At 39.7% G+C, this 16,748-nt stretch overlaps 4 protein-coding genes and 1 non-coding gene across 11 annotated transcripts in view; all 5 read right to left on the bottom strand.

Moving 5' to 3' along the window:
* LOC108900882 (mitochondrial ribosomal protein L28) overlaps positions 1-7,434 on the bottom strand; it is a 44,566-nt gene extending 37,132 nt beyond the window's left edge. Inside the window, exon 1 of the mRNA XM_051078911.1 lies at positions 7,309-7,434. The gene's annotated coding sequence lies outside the window, so the exon portion shown is untranslated. The remainder of the gene's footprint in view (positions 1-7,308) is intronic.
* Positions 1-7,434, bottom strand: part of LOC108889246 (39S ribosomal protein L28, mitochondrial-like) — a 22,270-nt gene extending 14,836 nt beyond the window's left edge. Inside the window, exon 1 of the mRNA XM_051078912.1 lies at positions 7,309-7,434. The gene's annotated coding sequence lies outside the window, so the exon portion shown is untranslated. The remainder of the gene's footprint in view (positions 1-7,308) is intronic.
* The window catches only part of LOC108889245 (uncharacterized), a 24,604-nt gene extending 9,700 nt beyond the window's left edge, over positions 1-14,904 (bottom strand). Inside the window, exons 1-6 of one of the 7 annotated variants that reach the window (XM_018702047.2) lie at positions 14,736-14,903; positions 12,915-13,610; positions 11,743-12,048; positions 11,099-11,355; positions 10,779-10,966; positions 9,705-10,234 (exon numbers count right to left, since the gene is read on the bottom strand). In XM_018702047.2, the coding sequence (XP_018557563.1) occupies positions 9,922-10,234; positions 10,779-10,966; positions 11,099-11,355; positions 11,743-12,048; positions 12,915-13,602 (1,752 nt within the window). In that variant the 5' untranslated portion in view covers positions 13,603-13,610; positions 14,736-14,903 and the 3' untranslated portion in view covers positions 9,705-9,921. Of the gene's footprint in view, positions 1-9,704; positions 10,235-10,778; positions 10,967-11,098; positions 11,356-11,742; positions 12,049-12,914; positions 13,611-14,735 lie in introns of those variants that run through there. The other 6 variants (XM_018702048.2, XM_051078908.1, XM_051078907.1 and 3 more) reach the window with 6 other exon arrangements.
* Positions 4,559-7,440, bottom strand: mrpl28 (mitochondrial ribosomal protein L28). Its single transcript, XM_018702086.2, has 6 exons — positions 7,309-7,440; positions 6,426-6,735; positions 5,732-5,884; positions 5,514-5,648; positions 5,264-5,350; positions 4,559-5,043 (listed from the first exon to the last, which is right to left on the bottom strand). The coding sequence occupies exons 2-6, from the start codon at positions 6,708-6,710 to the stop codon at positions 4,948-4,950; spliced, it is 756 nt and encodes a 251-aa protein (XP_018557602.1). The 5' UTR covers positions 6,711-6,735; positions 7,309-7,440; the 3' UTR covers positions 4,559-4,947.
* Positions 8,426-8,512, bottom strand: trnastop-uca (transfer RNA opal suppressor (anticodon UCA)). Its single transcript has one exon. It is a non-coding gene; the product is annotated as a tRNA-Sec (tRNA).
* Positions 14,905-16,748: the final 1,844 nt, after the last annotated feature.

Here is a 16,748-nt window from a genome sequence, read left to right as displayed (position 1 = left end):
ATGATGGTTTTTGATGCCTTAATATACTATGACATTTTTCTCACATTTTTTCATGCCTTACTATACTATGATATTTTTTGGACCATTTCTGAAGCCATACTAAACTATGACATTTTTTTTTATACCATACTGTACTATGACATTTTTTTAACCATTTTTTATGCTGTACTAAACAGTGCTCTATGTTGGACAGTTGATGTAAAGTGGTTTGTGAATTACCTGGAGGCCTCTGTCTTGGTCTGAAAGAACTTGGAAAGACTCTCTGTGATCTTGGACTACATCTCTGTGATCGTGGACTACGTCTCTGTGATCGCGGACGGTATCTCTGTGGTCATTGACAATGTCCCTGATCGCGGGGCAATGCCGTCAAATCGGTGACCCCCGTCTCCGCCCGATTCTATCGCAAGGTCTCTACGAAGCATGGACAATGTCTCTGATCACGGACAACGTCTCTCTCATCTTTGACAAGGTCTCTGCGATCATGGACAATGTCTCTGATCGTGGACGATGTCTCCCCCATCCTCAACAAATGTCTCTCCGATCGTGGACCATGTCTCTGCGATTGTGGACGATGTTGTGGACGAAGTGGTGACACCTGGAGGAAATCAAAGAGAAACAGACAAAGGAAAATGATCAATACACTACTACCTATTCCTCATCAACAGTTTAACCATGAAAACACAAATAAAAATTCAACATTACAGCAGAACCTGAACATTTAACATTTTTTGACACCTTACTATATTATATCATTTTTTGATGCCTTGTTATACTATGACATTTTTTTATGCCTTTACTGTACTATGACATTTTTTTAACAATTTCCGACACCATATTATACTTACTACTACTATACTATATTTTTTGATGGTTTTTGACGCCTTACTGACATTTATGACATTTTTTGATGTTTTCTGACGCCATATTATACTATAACATGTTTCTCACATTTTTTCATGCCTTTACTATGCTATGACATTTTTGGACCATTTTTTGATGCCATACTATACTATGACATTTTTTGATGCCATACTATACTATGGCATTTTTTGTGATGCCTATGGTATTTTTGATATACCATGTCATTTTTTTTTCACATTTTTGATGCTTTACAACACTGTGATGTCTTTTGACATTTTTGACCAGATGCTATACTACAACATTTCCTTTTGTCTTAATATAACAGGACATTTTTACTTCTGTTTTGGATTATTATTACTTCTGAATTGCTTTCATACTACAGATTACTATTACCTCTAATATTAGCTTACTTTAACCATTACATTTTACTTTTCTTGTTACATATTTTTGATTTACAGATAATGTTTACTGTTTCCAACTACATATAGTGACAGACTGACTCTCACGTTTTACTTCTAATATTACTAACTACTTTTACATTAATACAGATTACTTATACATTAGTTTTTATCTTGCAGATTATTTCTATTATTACACTTTTATGATATACTGAATACTGCACATAAACAATTTAATGTCAGTGCTCTGTAAAGCTGTTTGTGAATTACCTGGAGACTTATGTCCTGGTCTCAAACAACTTGTATGAAGACGATGTCTCTCTGATTGTGGACAATGTCTCTCTGTGATCGTGGGCTACGTCTCTGTGATTGCCTACAATGTCTCTGAGATTATGGACAAAGTCGCTGTGGTCATTGACAACGTCTCTGATCGCGGACGATGCTGTCGAATCGGGGAATTCCATCAACTGCGATTCTCGCACGTCTCTGCGAGTCATGGACAATGTCTCCGATCGTGGACAAAACCCCCCTCATCCTCAACAATGTCTCTCCGATCATGGACCATGTCTCTGTGATCGTGGACGACGTCTCAGCGATTGTGGACGATGTTGTGGATGAAGTGGAAACACCTGGAGGAAATCAAAGAGAAAATGATCAGTACACTACTACCTGTGAAGCTACACAGATACACACAGACACAGAGGGAGAGAGCCCAGGGAATAAAGAGATTAGATGTAGAAAATGCTCAAATTGATTAGACTGAGAAATCCTGAGAAGCTTTTATCAAGCACCAAAAAACAATAAAACAAAAAATGTTGACAAAACACATAGGCTTCAACTTCACCTGCGTTTGGAGCAGAGTCCATTAGGCCCAGTGCTCAAGTTGTGTGTGGCCACTTCCTCTATGGTAAATGTAACTTATGTGGCAATGTTTTGTAGCCAGAGTTATTTTTATTTATTTATTTATTTTAAAGACAGCGTTTTGCATGGTGCAATTTTGTCCACTCTCTTTTCTCCTTAATAGTTGATTTGTTTTCATTGTTTGAATTGTGCTTGTTTATGTTGTAATGTAGTAAGAAAGCAAATTAGTCCATATTGTAGTTTAACTTTTTTAACTTTAAAAAACAAAAAACAGCAACAAAAAAACAGAAACAACAACAACAAAATTCAACTGTGTGTTTTTCCAACTCTTTCCGCCTGGGGTCTCTAGGGCGCCTATGTGTATTCATGTTATTGCATCCTTATCTCTCCTCACTCCTCTAATTTGCCTCCCACCAGGTTGCTGAGGGGGTATGGTGACAAGCATCGGGTCATAACTCTGACTAACACACCTCACTCCGTTAAGTATGTTTTTTGGTTATTGTTTCAGTAATAAACTTGTATGTCTTTCAGTTTTAAAACAGTGTCTCTCCACATCTTGTCCATGTGAGGCGACATTCTTTCAACATACAAGAATTGCAATACTCAGCATCCAAAATGTGAAGCTGTGTCTGGATGTAGTAAGTAATCTGGACCAAAGTAGTAAAATGACACCAATAGTGTGTTTAAAAATCTATTTGGTTTTCCAGTCTGTGAGGATCAAGGATCAAGGACAACTTTTTTTTTATAACTGTGTCCCTTTCGAAGTTTAATACACCTGACAGTAAACATTACATAATATAAAACAATATTTGGCCAAAGGTGGACTGGAGAGGAGACTGATAAGGAGGCATCTGTCATAATAAATATTTATACAAGTAATGACATTCAGTGCTGGGGCAAGAAAAAGATATGGAACAAGAGAGAGCAGCTGCAGCCATGATCAATGTCAACCTCTACTGACACCTCTACCCCTTCTCAATTCAAAGTTATTGGCAAAGGATTTATTGGGAAAATGTAACACATACAGTTTCAGAAAAACTAGTCAGATTTAATAACAGTTGATCTTCATGACCTGGTTTTAAATTTTTAAGAAATGGGGTTTGACATCTTCAAATTTTAATCTTTATTTAGCTCAGTGGAGTGAAGATGAGCCAGCCAGATGTTCCTCTATGATCTGTCTGTCAAAAAAGGAAAAAAATCACCATATTTGGCACTTGGTCTGTCAGTTTCAGAGTTTGTTTGTGTTCATATGTACGAATTTGATCATGTGCACAATATGAAAGGGAAATTCCAAGCTGTGATTGTATCTATATATGGAATGAATCTGTCTGTTTACAGGTGCCAGGTATCATTTTTGTTCTCCGTTGCCTAAGTTACACACCCACGGGAGTCCCCAGCTCAGTAGGGACTCCCCATCTTACCATAATAGCATGCTGCAACCACAAGTGACAAAACACCAATACAACTGACACAGATCAGACCAGAGGTGCTGAAAGCGAAACCAGGCGAGAAACGGCTTTTTATGTTTTCATAAACCTCCGTCTTTTTCCTCCCATTTGTCAACAGGAGTACCATATAAGGATCTTTACTTCATTTGGGCAGATGTGTGGTTTATTATGACGCCATTTGTTTTTATGATGGCACCACTCATTATCTCTAACAAGGAAATGGTGACAAATACATACATTTTGAAGACTGTAGAGATACAAGACATTTACTGGCTGTTTGGGTGTTGACGTGGCGTCATAAGGTTTCATGGATGAGCTTGATTTATTTCTGAAGTTCATTGGATGTCACTTGATTTATAATAAAGACTCATTTGGCTCCATCATCTCTCTTCTCTTAAATGGCGATGTTTATATTCTTTTCATTTAAAGCATTTTGGCTCCATCTGGTGGGCAAACACTAACAAAACAAGTTCTGATTTCACATCCTCACAGTGGTTGCATAACACATATTCAGCTTGTTCTTTAGAAGCTTGGGAAATACACTTATTCATTTTATTGTAGAGAGCTGATGAAAGTTACACAATGTAAAAGTACTCCATTACCAGTATAAAAATGTTATCAGCAAAATTTACTTCAAGTATCAAAAGTACATATTATGCAGTGGAACGGTTCCTTTCAGTTATATTCTTGCATACTGCATAATATTATGCTGCAACTAACGATTATTTTCACTAGTGATCGATCTGCCAATTGTTTTCTTAATAAATCAACTGTTTGATATATAAGATGAAAGAAAAGAGTGAAAAGTGTCTCAAAGATTCCTAAAGCCCAAATTGTTAAATTGTTGGCAAATTTTTGTCACCAATGAGCATACATGCTGAGCTAAGCTAATGAGCTGCTGTGTCCAGCTCCATATTCACAGCACATGAATTATAGACTTGAACTGAACTGCTTTAACAATGACTGGACAACAGATGAGCAGAAACAAGGTTAAAGAAAGTAGGGATTATTTTATTTTTGGATATCCCACACAAGAACCTTATATCTCAGCTGGTTGGAGGGTATTTACACTGATGGAGGCTTTTCCCTTATTTCCTAAATGCCTCATGCATGGGTCTTAAATGCAAGGGAAAAAAGAGAACTGAAATAAATAAGCATTAATCCAACATGACCTCGTCCTCTGTGTCACTCTCAGATGGAAACAAAGGTGGAAACTGCAGGAAGTTCTCCCAGGTGTGCACTCAGTACGAAAGATGTTTCAGAAGCAGAAACTTGGTGACTCAAAATCCCACCACCATCTGGAGAAGCTTGACAGTTCAACCTACTCAATTTTTCAGTCTGAAAAGCTGCATCTGTCCCACTTAGATGGTTGTGTGTGGTCACTTCTTCTCCATGACGTGTGGCTCTGTGAGTTTTTGGGCATTCAGCTCTTCCACCAGCTGGTCCACACAGACCTTAAACAGAGGCTCAGGCTCCTAGAAGACAAGAGTCAGAGGCAAAACAGGGTCAGAATGCACAGAACACACAATGTATATGGTGTTATGATTACAAAAAGAAAGCATTTCAGCCTGAAACGTGTTTTTTTAGCATCTTTCAAGAATCTCTGATCTGGGTAAGGTGGGATAGAGAGGGAAAAGTTCTGAATTCTAGGTTGTTGAATGAAATTCAGGCAGTCCTGTTTGAGGACAGTGTTACCTTGTGCTCCAGCTGCCTTTGTTTCTCCATAGCCTCCTCCAGACTCAGACCGACCCACTCTGCCTCCTCCTCTGGAATCTCAAACTGCTGCTCACACAGACAGAAATACAAGAACATGTAATTATTTTTAAATCACAGCTCCAGCTTCTGTGCTTTAATTAGAAAACACCAAGGTGAGTTGTAACTGCTGTGCCAGAAACCACTCAACACATTCAGAACCAACAAGAAGACTAAAACACATCTGACTGACCTTGTATTTGTTGTAGACCTTCTCTCTCTTGACAGGGTCGTTGGGGTAAAGCTCTGAGTTTCTGCGTGCCAGGCGAAGCAACATGGCCCTCTTCAGGTCCATGCCCAGCTTGGAGTTCAGGTCTTCCTTCGGTGTCTAACAGGAGATGGACAATGGAGTCATATAAAAAGCCCTTTGGAAAATGTCACTTTGTTAAACAGGAGGTAGCATTGCCTTACTTTGAGAATGTAAAAGTCAAAGCCATAGACGGCATCAATGAGGTCCAGAGTTCGGGCTGTGACGGAGATGGTGAACTTGTGATCGAGGATTTCACTGTACAGTTGTCTTTTAAACAGCTGCGGTTTCCAGACCTTCCTCAGACGTGTGGACATCTACGGGAAGAGACAATTCAGAGATCAGTGAGACGGTATGATGTCTGGAGCTAAATGTGTCAAAAAAATAAAAGAAATAAAGTGCCATAAATCCATATTGTTTTTTGAACTTTAATTTTTACTTCACTTTTTCAATCATAGTTTCATTTAGTCACTGATTACAGTTTGTAATTTGGACTTTTGTGCGGAGCTGATTGTAAAAATTACACAAATAAAAAAAGATGAAATGAAAATACATTTTTTGAGTTTTCCTTTGGAGATTATGCACTCAAAATACCACATTAAATTGTAATGTATCACTAGAATAATCAGAATACTGCATGTCCTAAAGGTAGTGATATGGATCGAGTATGGTTCAAGTAAACTGTAGATTATTTCTCAATTGGCCATTTAATAATTTGTTGTATATATTGTCTGAAAGTAGTGATAAATGCCTGTAATAATTGGCCATGGCTCAAATGTGTTGTTTTTTACAACCAAGAGTCAAAAATCCAAAGATTCAGTTCACTATCATATATGACAAAAGGGCATCAAATCTCACTTTGTCATTTTTGGCATATCTGTAGCCTCTTATCCATCCCTCTCCACCCCACAGACCGTTCTGGGACTCTGGAGGGTAGTAGATGGGGATTGGGACATCCTGCACTCGTTCCTTCTGCCCGGTCTTCGGGTTGGCTCGGTACTGGACTCCCAGGGGTCTCCAGTGGACAGGGGTGGGCTCCTTCGACTCAAGAGACTTGAGGTAGTGTTTGGGGAGACGAGTGTAGATGCCCTCCTTTAGCTTCATGGCTTCCCAGACTTTGTGGGAGTATTTAAGAAGAGGCATGATGGACTGTCTTTCTAAGTCAAATCTGGAAGACAGAATAGAGAGGAGATGAAACATCATCACACTGGTTGTGGGTCAAATGCAACATTTATTTAAACATTTGACTGGTAGCATAGTAGCTCTTCCATTTTTCTTCCACTTGCAGACAACCGAAAAATTAAAGATCATCCAGAGCTGAAACTGAGAGCCCTTTCTGTGCTTGAACAAAATTCATAGACTCATTATCTCATTAACAAACTTAGCAGACAAAAAACAATCAATCCAATTTTGATATTAAGTTGTTCTACTCATTTGTTTGGCAAGCTTTCTGGTCACTGTCTGGACCACATCAGTCCAGGTCTCGATAGAAACCCACTCTACCTACACTTGGTGGTGGTTATTGGTGGAGATGGGTCTTTTCTAAAACGAATTTATTATTACTAATTTATTGATTTTCAGAGCCTAAAAGCCACAGGTGAGTAACTTCGATACCGTTTCACGTTAGCAGGACACTGACTGACACAGGCCAACAACACAAGACTAACTCGGTTTATTTGACCATACAAGGTCTCTACGAGTCTGATATAAGGACAGGAATAAGTGCAAAAGTCTGTCTTACCAGGTGACAAGAAAAAAATGACCTACATCCACCAAAATATAAGTTTTTAATCCACGTTACTGCTAAATCAAACGAGCAAGGACAACATGAGTCCTTCGCTGCACCCGGTTTCCGCCTGTGATCGGCCCGCCCACACCGAGGAGGGACGTGATTGGATGTTGAAGAGGAAATTCTCGAAGATGATTGGCTTGTCAAGCAATAACTTTTTCATTCCGGGTACACCGGAAGTAGAAAATGCATCGCTGCTATTTACAATTCATTGTATGTTTTTATTTTAATTACTTGTGCGACAAAGTAAAAAGTCCTTTTAGTTAAACATGTTAATGGCTAAATGTTCTCCACTTAAATTAAAAGTATCTATTATGCAGAAAGGCCCCTTTCAGAGTGTTATATTATTATGTTACATTATGAGGTATACATTATGTGAGCAGTATTTTAATGTTGCTTATGAAGATGCAGCTTATTTTACCAGCTTTATATAATGTTGGATAGCTTAACTTGTGATAATATTTGGTAACACAGCCACGGTTTAATAATAATCATCATATATGTTTACTGACATGTTATAATTATATTTATCATATTATACAATTAATTCATTGTTTATTTAACAGGTACACTGCACAATATATCAATTTTTACCATATTATTGGAAAATATTGGATATTGGAAAAACTCTTTTCATCCGTAGTCTCTGAGCGGAGCCCACCAGTGAAGCGCAGGTTGTAGAAATAAAACATAGCGGTCAGTTGCAGTAATTTAAAACCTTACTATTTGAAAGTAAACTAAATCCATTCAAGATAAAACTGAAGAAAGAAAATGTGACGCTTCTTTTTAATGAATGGACCTTTATTGTGAAATACAAGGTTAAAGCTCGACGGGAAGTTGACTCGTGAAATTCTAACTGTAAAACTGAAATGAAAAATTAACCGAATAAAGATCATGTAATTACTATTTTTAAACTTAAGGAAGTTTGGCATGAGCACGTATATATATATATATATATATATATATATAACTCTTGCTTCATATGATTCTGATACGTCACGACGATTTCAATCGATGTTCTCGATAAACACACATTAACAAATTACTAAAGTTTATCGTTACAGTTTATCGCCCGAAAGGTGGAATTGAACCACTCTGCCGCTAAGCAGCTACAGGTTTGAAGCCTGCACCCCGGACCACCGAAGCTCATCCGGGCATTTAAACCTTGCCTTCCACGTCTATATATACTTCCTACTACTCATACCTATCTCAGTCAGGGTGTCAGCAAAAAATGACATTGGCGTTAGTGCATGTTTAGCAAACAGAGATTGTGTATATATATAAAAACACTTACTAGATACTCCACAGTGATATTTACGTCGAATAAACACAAAAGGGGGGATGTAGTTGAGTCTGTGCTGTTTTATGCAAAGTATAGGCCTTTTGATTGGCTGTGTGGACTTAAAAAGGCGGAGCCAAAATGCCTCATCCCAGGTAAGAGTTACTGTATGTTGAGGACTACAAATAAACACAAATCCATATTGGTATGTCATGGTAGGAAAGGCACAGGTGTAACTGAGGACATTAATAATGACTGCATCCCACTTAAGTGTGCCATTTATTGTTCATGTTTAAAGTTCTAATACCATACTGTAAACACACTCCATTACAAGTAAAAGACCTGCATTGAAAATGTCACTTCAGCAAAAGTATTTCAGTATACTCATCATTAAAGTAGTGCTCAGTGCAGAATTATATCTTTATTTATTATTAACAATGCATTTATGTGTATGCAAAATTTTACTGCTGTAGTTGATGTGCAGCTAATTTTCAGCTATTATATATTGGACTGCAACTAGTAATGGAATTAATTTGGTGACTATAGTCTCAATTAAGTAGTCGATTGATTGGTTTGTAAAATGTCAGAAAATGGCGAGAAATGTCAACACTATTACAGAGAGTGAGAGTGTCACCTTCAGATTGCAGATCAGATTTTTTGGGGTCAAACTAACAGTCCAAACCTCAAAATTATTCAGCAATTAAATGTTTACTGTAATTTACAACAAGCAAAATCAGCTTCTCCTCACTTTTGAGATGCTGAAACCATGAGATCTTTGACATTTTTGCATGAGGAAATGACTTTTCTGTTGAACTAACTACTTGACCAATTGACTAACCATTTCAGCTCTAATTTTATACACTGTTGGGATGTTTAATCAGAACAATTCATAATATTTTATAAAGTCTTCATATGTTCTGTGAGTAAAATCTTAATTGTAAAGTAACTGGTAACTACAGCTGAGTATTAACGTGCTTATTGACAAGCATTTGTTGTACAGCCTTTTCCTGCTGTGACACTTCAGTTTCACCATGCAGAATCAAACAGTTTGAAATTAAAAGTGATACACTTAGGTGTTACTATTTATTTTATTTCAGTACAGACATGAGAGAAAATACAAATGGCCCCAACACAAATAAAGCAACACTTCTTTTGATTTTACACAAAAATCTTTGGTGAAGATTATCATGTTAATATCATAAAACTAACACTTCAATATAATGTGCAGGCAGCATTTTCTTTTATTTTCCTCCAATCCACTGTAATTCTTTGGTTAAAACTACTGGTCAGAGGAAGGTATTCTCTATGACAAGTGTCTGAGGCTCTTCCTTTGTTTCCCCAGCTGGTGGTGCCAACAGGCTCCTGGTCTCCTCTCCTGGGGAAGAGCAGCACATGCTCCCAGAACAGGCCTTCCCACAGGAGAGGCTGCAGGTCAAGAGAGGAGGCAGGGAGGGGTCTTCTCTGTGGACAACAGCGGAGGCGTCACCCCCACTTCCTGCAGAGCGGCCAGAGCATGAAGAGAACTCTGGTTGAACAGTGCAGCAGCTCACTCCTACACTCTTCAGCACCTTAGTGACCCCCGACATCATATCAGCACACCTGGACATATGTGAAATTATTCTGCATTAATATAATACAGTTTTCAATCTGGGTCAAAACCAGTGTAAGATAAACAGTCAGTAAGCCTTTTTTTCTATGAGAAAGCTCTAAAACTCACTGTAATCTACTGTGTTCATCTAGTCGATAAAGAACAAGATATCTTTCTCATGAGTTGATGAAGATCAAAAACTGAGCTGAAAGGTAACCTATGAGAGAATAGATCTTTATTGTCACTGTTCCAAAACAATGAAATGCACAGCTGTTTGCTATGATGTTCACTGAGCTTGTTGCTCTAACCCCAAGTGGCCCAAAAAAGAATTATTGCAGGTTTAAATTAAAAAGACATATCTTATTAAACCGGCAGTGATGTGAGAATGTGTTTGTGTGTGCATGGATAAATGAGAGCCTTTTGTAAAGTACTACACAGGTTGAAAACTGTTAATTTAAATGTTGTTTAAATTAAACATCTAGTCGGAGTGGCAACAAAGAGAAGCATCCCTAAAATATAAAAACTACATTGATTGTCAAACTTGTCCATGTTCACCTGTGTGCTGGAAACCCAGCGTGGCAGTGCACATGGACAGTGGCCACCATGAATGACTCAGTTAACTGCCAGACGTGGAGATCGTGCACAGCCTGCACTCCAGGGACACTTGCAATCCTTCGTCCAAGATCAGTCACACAAATGTGTGGTGGTGTAGCCTGTAGCAGCAGCAGTCCATACCTGCACACCTGGAGGGGAAATGTATCAGTGAAACAGGAGAAACAGTGATTTTGGAAAAAAAAAAAAAAAAGACATTAGAAATCTTCTACAACTTGGTCTTGAAACTAAATGACATATGACATAAACCCACAGAACCCGACCTCTGGTTTAGCTATGGCGATCAGCACAATCACAGCTGGCAGAGTGAGACAGGTATCCAGGTAGTCCAGGATGCTACAGTGTGGGTCGACCAGCAGCATCACCAGGCTGTTGATCAGGACCAGGAGTGGGGTAAAAAGACCCTGAGCGATGAGGAGGAATGACAGGAGGCAGACTGGCCACCGGCTGCTCGGTACAGGGCTCTTAGCGTGATGTGAAGACTTGCAGACTGGGGAGGTTTTAGATGCATTTTTATTGTCTGAAATGGAAGAAAACACATTTCCCCCAGCTTAACTTTGCTGCCATCAAGTGACTTATTTGAAATATGGATGCCGAAATTCATGGTTAATCATTTCTACTATTTTCTCTCTCATATATAAACAATATTTATTTTAACGTAAAAACTCATCCTTGGAGGTGAAAACAGCAATTGGTGAAACCAACACAATGTCCGCTAATGGATTTTGTTTTGTTTAGCCAATAGTTATTTCATATAAAAAAATAATTCTTCCTCCAAAAATATGCCCTATCCATACATATTTGGTCACATATGAAAAAAAATTGCCATGAATTCATGTTATTTTTCCATGCAGCTTTTTCTGTTCTACACTAAGAGGAGAAAGATGACAATCTAATGCTCTCTTACCACGATGTCCCATGCTGGTATTGTCTTCAAAAATCTCTGTGATGTCTTTTGAATGACTCTCACACTTCCAAATCTTCAGATCTGCAAAACCGCTCACAACATCACAGTCCCAGCTGTCCTGTGGGTCTGCTGCATGCAGGTGGACAGGAGTTTGAGAGTCAGTGTCAGGGAAGCTGGAGGTTCCTGGGTTACAGAGGACAAGTGTCCCGTTGTGGAGCGAGTCGTCCACAGCAGACTGGACATGGCTGACATCATCCTGGACTTGCCCTGGCTCAGCCAGGCCTCTGGTTCCCTCCTTAGCCAAGACTGTGGGAATCGAACAGAGGAATGAAAAACAAACATGGACGCTGTTTAATGTTCCTTACAGCTGAATATACACTTGGAAGCTACTTCAAAGTGAAATCTGTCAGAGCAATATTATCACCTCGACGGGCACACTATTTCTTCTGTAGTAGAGGATTATTATTACATAACACAAGTGTAAGTACATGCTTTAGACTCTGTGGCTTTCCCACTGAGTGACTTAAACCTGATAGAATTTATGCATCTTTATGCATCATTGTGAGCTGCTACAAATTCCACAATGAATTACTTCCAGCCACCAAAATCACAGCAACGAGTCTTAGGCAACGTTAGACTTAAAAAATCTTTTAAGTACACTGGTCATCACACATTAAAGAGACTTAGGCTTTTCTACAAAAATGAATTATAATGTGTTAATTAGTGATCTTTGGATGGAGTCCTGGTAGCTGTTGCCCCATGTCTCCAGTCTTTACGCTAAGCTAAGCTAAGCTAACTGGCTGTAGCTTCATATTTAACATATAAACACAAGAACGGGATCATTTCGCATCTACCTCTTGGCAAAAAGGGTGTTTCCCAAAAATGTCAAACTGTTCCTTTAAGGTCAAATCAAGGCTACAAACCCTGATTAAAATAGTAGTTTGTAGTTTGTTACATTGTTAAAAAGCTGTGAATGTGCAGCATTCATACAACCTCCCATGGATTTATTATTATATTATTATTATCATAAGGGGCACCTTATACATTCTTCATCATCCACATTTTTGCCCTGAATGTAAAGTGATACCACATAATGTTGAACTGCATGTTTGTGCATTAGAATATGGACAATCAGCTCACAACGTTAACGTGGAATCTAGAGGTAATGTTACCTTTATGGTTCACCTCAAGGTGAGATTTGGTCTCTGGTTGCCTGCTGGCTCCTGTCATTTCCTCCTGCAGCTGATCCCAGTTTAGCCAAAGCACCAGCATCTTATGGAGCAGACTGACAACTCCGATCACTACAAGCAGCAGGGGGCGCTGTACTAACCGTGGCTCCAGGAAAAAGTTGATGATCATTATTAAGTAAGAGATACTCAGAGAGATCAGGATGAGACTGGAAAGGAAAGCCCCCATAACCTGAATCCTGCTGCTGCCGTAGGAAACACTGCAGTTGAGAGCTGGAGGAGAGACTGTTGGGGGGCAGGAGCCATGAGAGCTAAAGGGCAAGGTTGTGTCATGGTTAGGCCCAGGGGCAGGTGGTTCATCTGGGGTGGATGACCCACCGGTGGCAGCATGGGTGCCAGGTAGAGTTTTGATTGATGACTCTGCAGGCAGGGTGGAAGGAGCTGCAACTGAGGAGGAGGAAGCGCGTGGAGATGCAGGAGAGTCCAAGGAGGAGGGCCAAGGTTTTATTAATCCTGCAGTTTGAGGAAGAGGAAGAGCCATACGCATGAGGATGAAGAGCGTGTGGAAACTGTCCACCAGGGTGATGAGGGACTTGCATAACTGACTGATGGTGACCTCACACACCAGCAGCAGGATGGTCACTCCCAGCATGCACCAGTGTAGCACCCTCATACCTGCAACTGAGAGTATAAAGTGCACACAAATTTAATTTACACATTAACCCCACATAAACACAAGAGAACGTGAAGATTCCCAGTCATCCAAGTTAGGGTTATCCTAGAGGGTTTGAATCGAGGACAACTGGACTTGGCAGTAGATACTTGAAGACATGTTCAGCTCTGACTGAGTGGTGGGGAAACAAAGGTATTTAACCTCTGTGGAGTCGTTATCAAAAACATTAATGTTACTTAGTCCCTGGTTTTTGTAATGACAGTCGTCAAAGTTAATGGGGTCACCTGAGAGTGTTGTTGTTTGTCATCCTTCAGGTGTAAGAGTTTGGAGTGTTGGTTGAACAAAACAAGACATTTAAAGACTTCACACTGGGATCTGGGAAACTCGTGATGGACATTTTCACCATTTTCTGACATTATATAGACCAACCAACTAATCAGTCACGCAAGTAAATAACTTTGAGTATTTGTTTGTAAAAGTTTGAAAAGAACTTAAGTAACTCTCTAAGATATGATTTTGTATCTGCTGTAAGCTGTTGTGTAAATGAATCAGATCCTAACCTTTCTAAAATTTGTGCTGGGAAGTTGCAGTTTCATCTGTTTCACCCAAGGCCGAGATGTTTGCTACATGTTCTCACACAGTTCACGCATACCACTGTGTTGTCTTAGCTTATCCAATACTAAGTTACAGAGCACTCATGCATTCAGTCATTTATTTGATATCAGGTTAATAACACAAAACATAATCAACAAATAAATCAGGGTGTATTATTATACAGTAGGTTAAGATAAGATTTATTAATCCTTTGGAGTGATTGGAGGTAAATAAAGTAACAAAAATTAGCCCCACATTTACCAGCATTACCATATTAATACATCAGTAATTATAATCCAATAATACAACATACAATACTCTGAAATACACCAGTCTGCATAATGAGGATACTTTTACTTTTGGTACTTTGGGACTTTTTCTGCACTGTGGTAAAAGATCTCCATACTTGTCCCCCCACTGACTTTAAGTCTTGAATAAAACAGCATGTACATGTAACACACAACAAACTATTCGCACAAGCATAAAAATGCAGACAAAGTGCAGACAATCTACAGTTTTTCAGTCTAAGGTCTATTTACCCACAAAAGTGGACAATCCTCAGCCAGCAGTCAAAGGCAAGTCAGGTCCTCGGATGTGATCTGTGCGATGAAATCAGAAAAATGTCATTCATCCTGCTCACCATCTCTCCCCCGTCTCTGTCCCGGCACACTCCTCCTCTGCTATAATCGTAGTCATGTGAGCCGGGGAGGGTGTGGGTGGTATCGTCCTCTCCTCAGTTATCCCTGTTTGCATTCCCCTCTCACCCACCCACTCATCCACCCCCACCCCTCAGCTCTATGGTGGGAGAAAATACCTTCAGTGGTTTCAACGATCACACAGCCCACCCACCCTTCATGCATTCTCTGAGCAGACTGAGTGAAGTTAATTTGCACTAATTAAATCCCCATTGTGTTGTCAGGATTACATTACCAGATCACATCATAAGGTGAGACCTTCTCAGCTGTATTAGCCCTCAAAGCATTTGGGATATTTGCACTCACTCAGTGCAGTATTATAGATGCGTTACACATGAAAACTTTCACCAACTCTACCCAATTATACTGGAAACCTCAGACTGCTTCACACTTCCCAGTAATGCACAATATATAAAATAATAATTACACCACAGAAGAATAGCCTACCACAAAGTTTCCAAAGTTCTTATTCATGTTCATGCCAGGAGTTAGACAGGAATATTAATATCATGGATTTTGGATTATGTCTATTTACGCATTTATTAGCACTGTGTTGAGGTGGTACTCCCTCTCTGTTTCCCTCTCCAGCACTCATGATCCCACGAATGATGCTGCAGCCCCTGCTCATGTGTGCCAGCACGCGGGGGTTTGTTGCAGTCCACTGGGCTGCGAATCAACAGGCCAGATAGGGGCTGACACCACAGATAAATCCCTACTGTTCCACCGGCATGCCAGCACATTCCTGAGGCACAGCTAAGCCCAAGGAAAGACCCAGCGAGGAAGCATTTGATCACTTATCGCCACTGTCCTCACTAATGCTGCAGACCTGGCATCCTGGCTAAAGCTTTAGCACCTACAAAGCTGTTTTTCAGTTCTGTGGCCCTGCCTGCTCCTTTATCTTTGGAGACTCTCTTTAAAACTGCTATGATTTATGCTAGGATTTTGTTTTGTGGACATTTGAAGGCAGTGGAATGATCTGAAAAAGCAACTCTGACATATCATCACATCCTGTATACACATGCAGCAGGCATGAAGTGATATAGCACTTATTTATAGTTGTGATTAGGTGATGAAGTCCAATATCTGCTCTCTGTTTTGCATTCAGAATTAACTTATCTGAACATTTGAAGCATCAGCCAGGACACTGTGTAGTCTGCAACCAGTTCACCTTCATGGAACAACATACCAGATCCAGGTCCAGTTTGACTCCCAGCTGAGAACAGGCGTCAATCAGTATCAAATAAATTCTAGCTCCTTCTTACTGTCAGCTGAGGAAACTGTCTTGCTGTCCGCCGTCTGTGGATCTAACAAAAACACTTTGACCCAGAGAGAAAACTTCATGTTGATGCGCTCCTCAACTGTTCACCCTGAGGTGCACAATCACATGTTTGATACCATTGTGAACAGAGACAGTGCCGCAGGAGTTTCTCTGGCCATATGATGAGTCACAGAAAAAAACAACACAGAAACCAGGAGGCCAACAGAACATTAGGAGGTTTTATTTCAACCAGAATTTTACAGGATCCCCCATCGCTGCAATAAAACCAAAATCCTCACAGGAATTGTTATGAGTTTAAAGAGGCCACAGAGGTGCTACAATGTTTCTGTGTCCAAACAGAGAGAATCCAGACTGAACAGAAAGTCTTCAAAAGCCACACTAAACAACAGCAAACTACAGTCACTGTACGGCAGGTTTGTGTGTGTGACTGTTATGGTATACTGAATGTAAACCATATTATATTGTGAATGCTCATGATTAACAAAGGCTAAACGCTTGTGTGTGAATCAGGCCTACATGCAGGAATTTGTGAAGCAGAGAGAGGACAACGTGTTAACAACAGCGTGTGGGCATGATGA

This window comes from Lates calcarifer, linkage group LG21, assembly GCF_001640805.2.
Source record: "Lates calcarifer isolate ASB-BC8 linkage group LG21, TLL_Latcal_v3, whole genome shotgun sequence".
NCBI classification, from domain to species: domain Eukaryota; kingdom Metazoa; phylum Chordata; class Actinopteri; family Centropomidae; genus Lates; species Lates calcarifer.
Note: the sequence above shows the minus strand (reverse complement) of the source record. Positions and strands in the feature narration are given on the sequence as shown.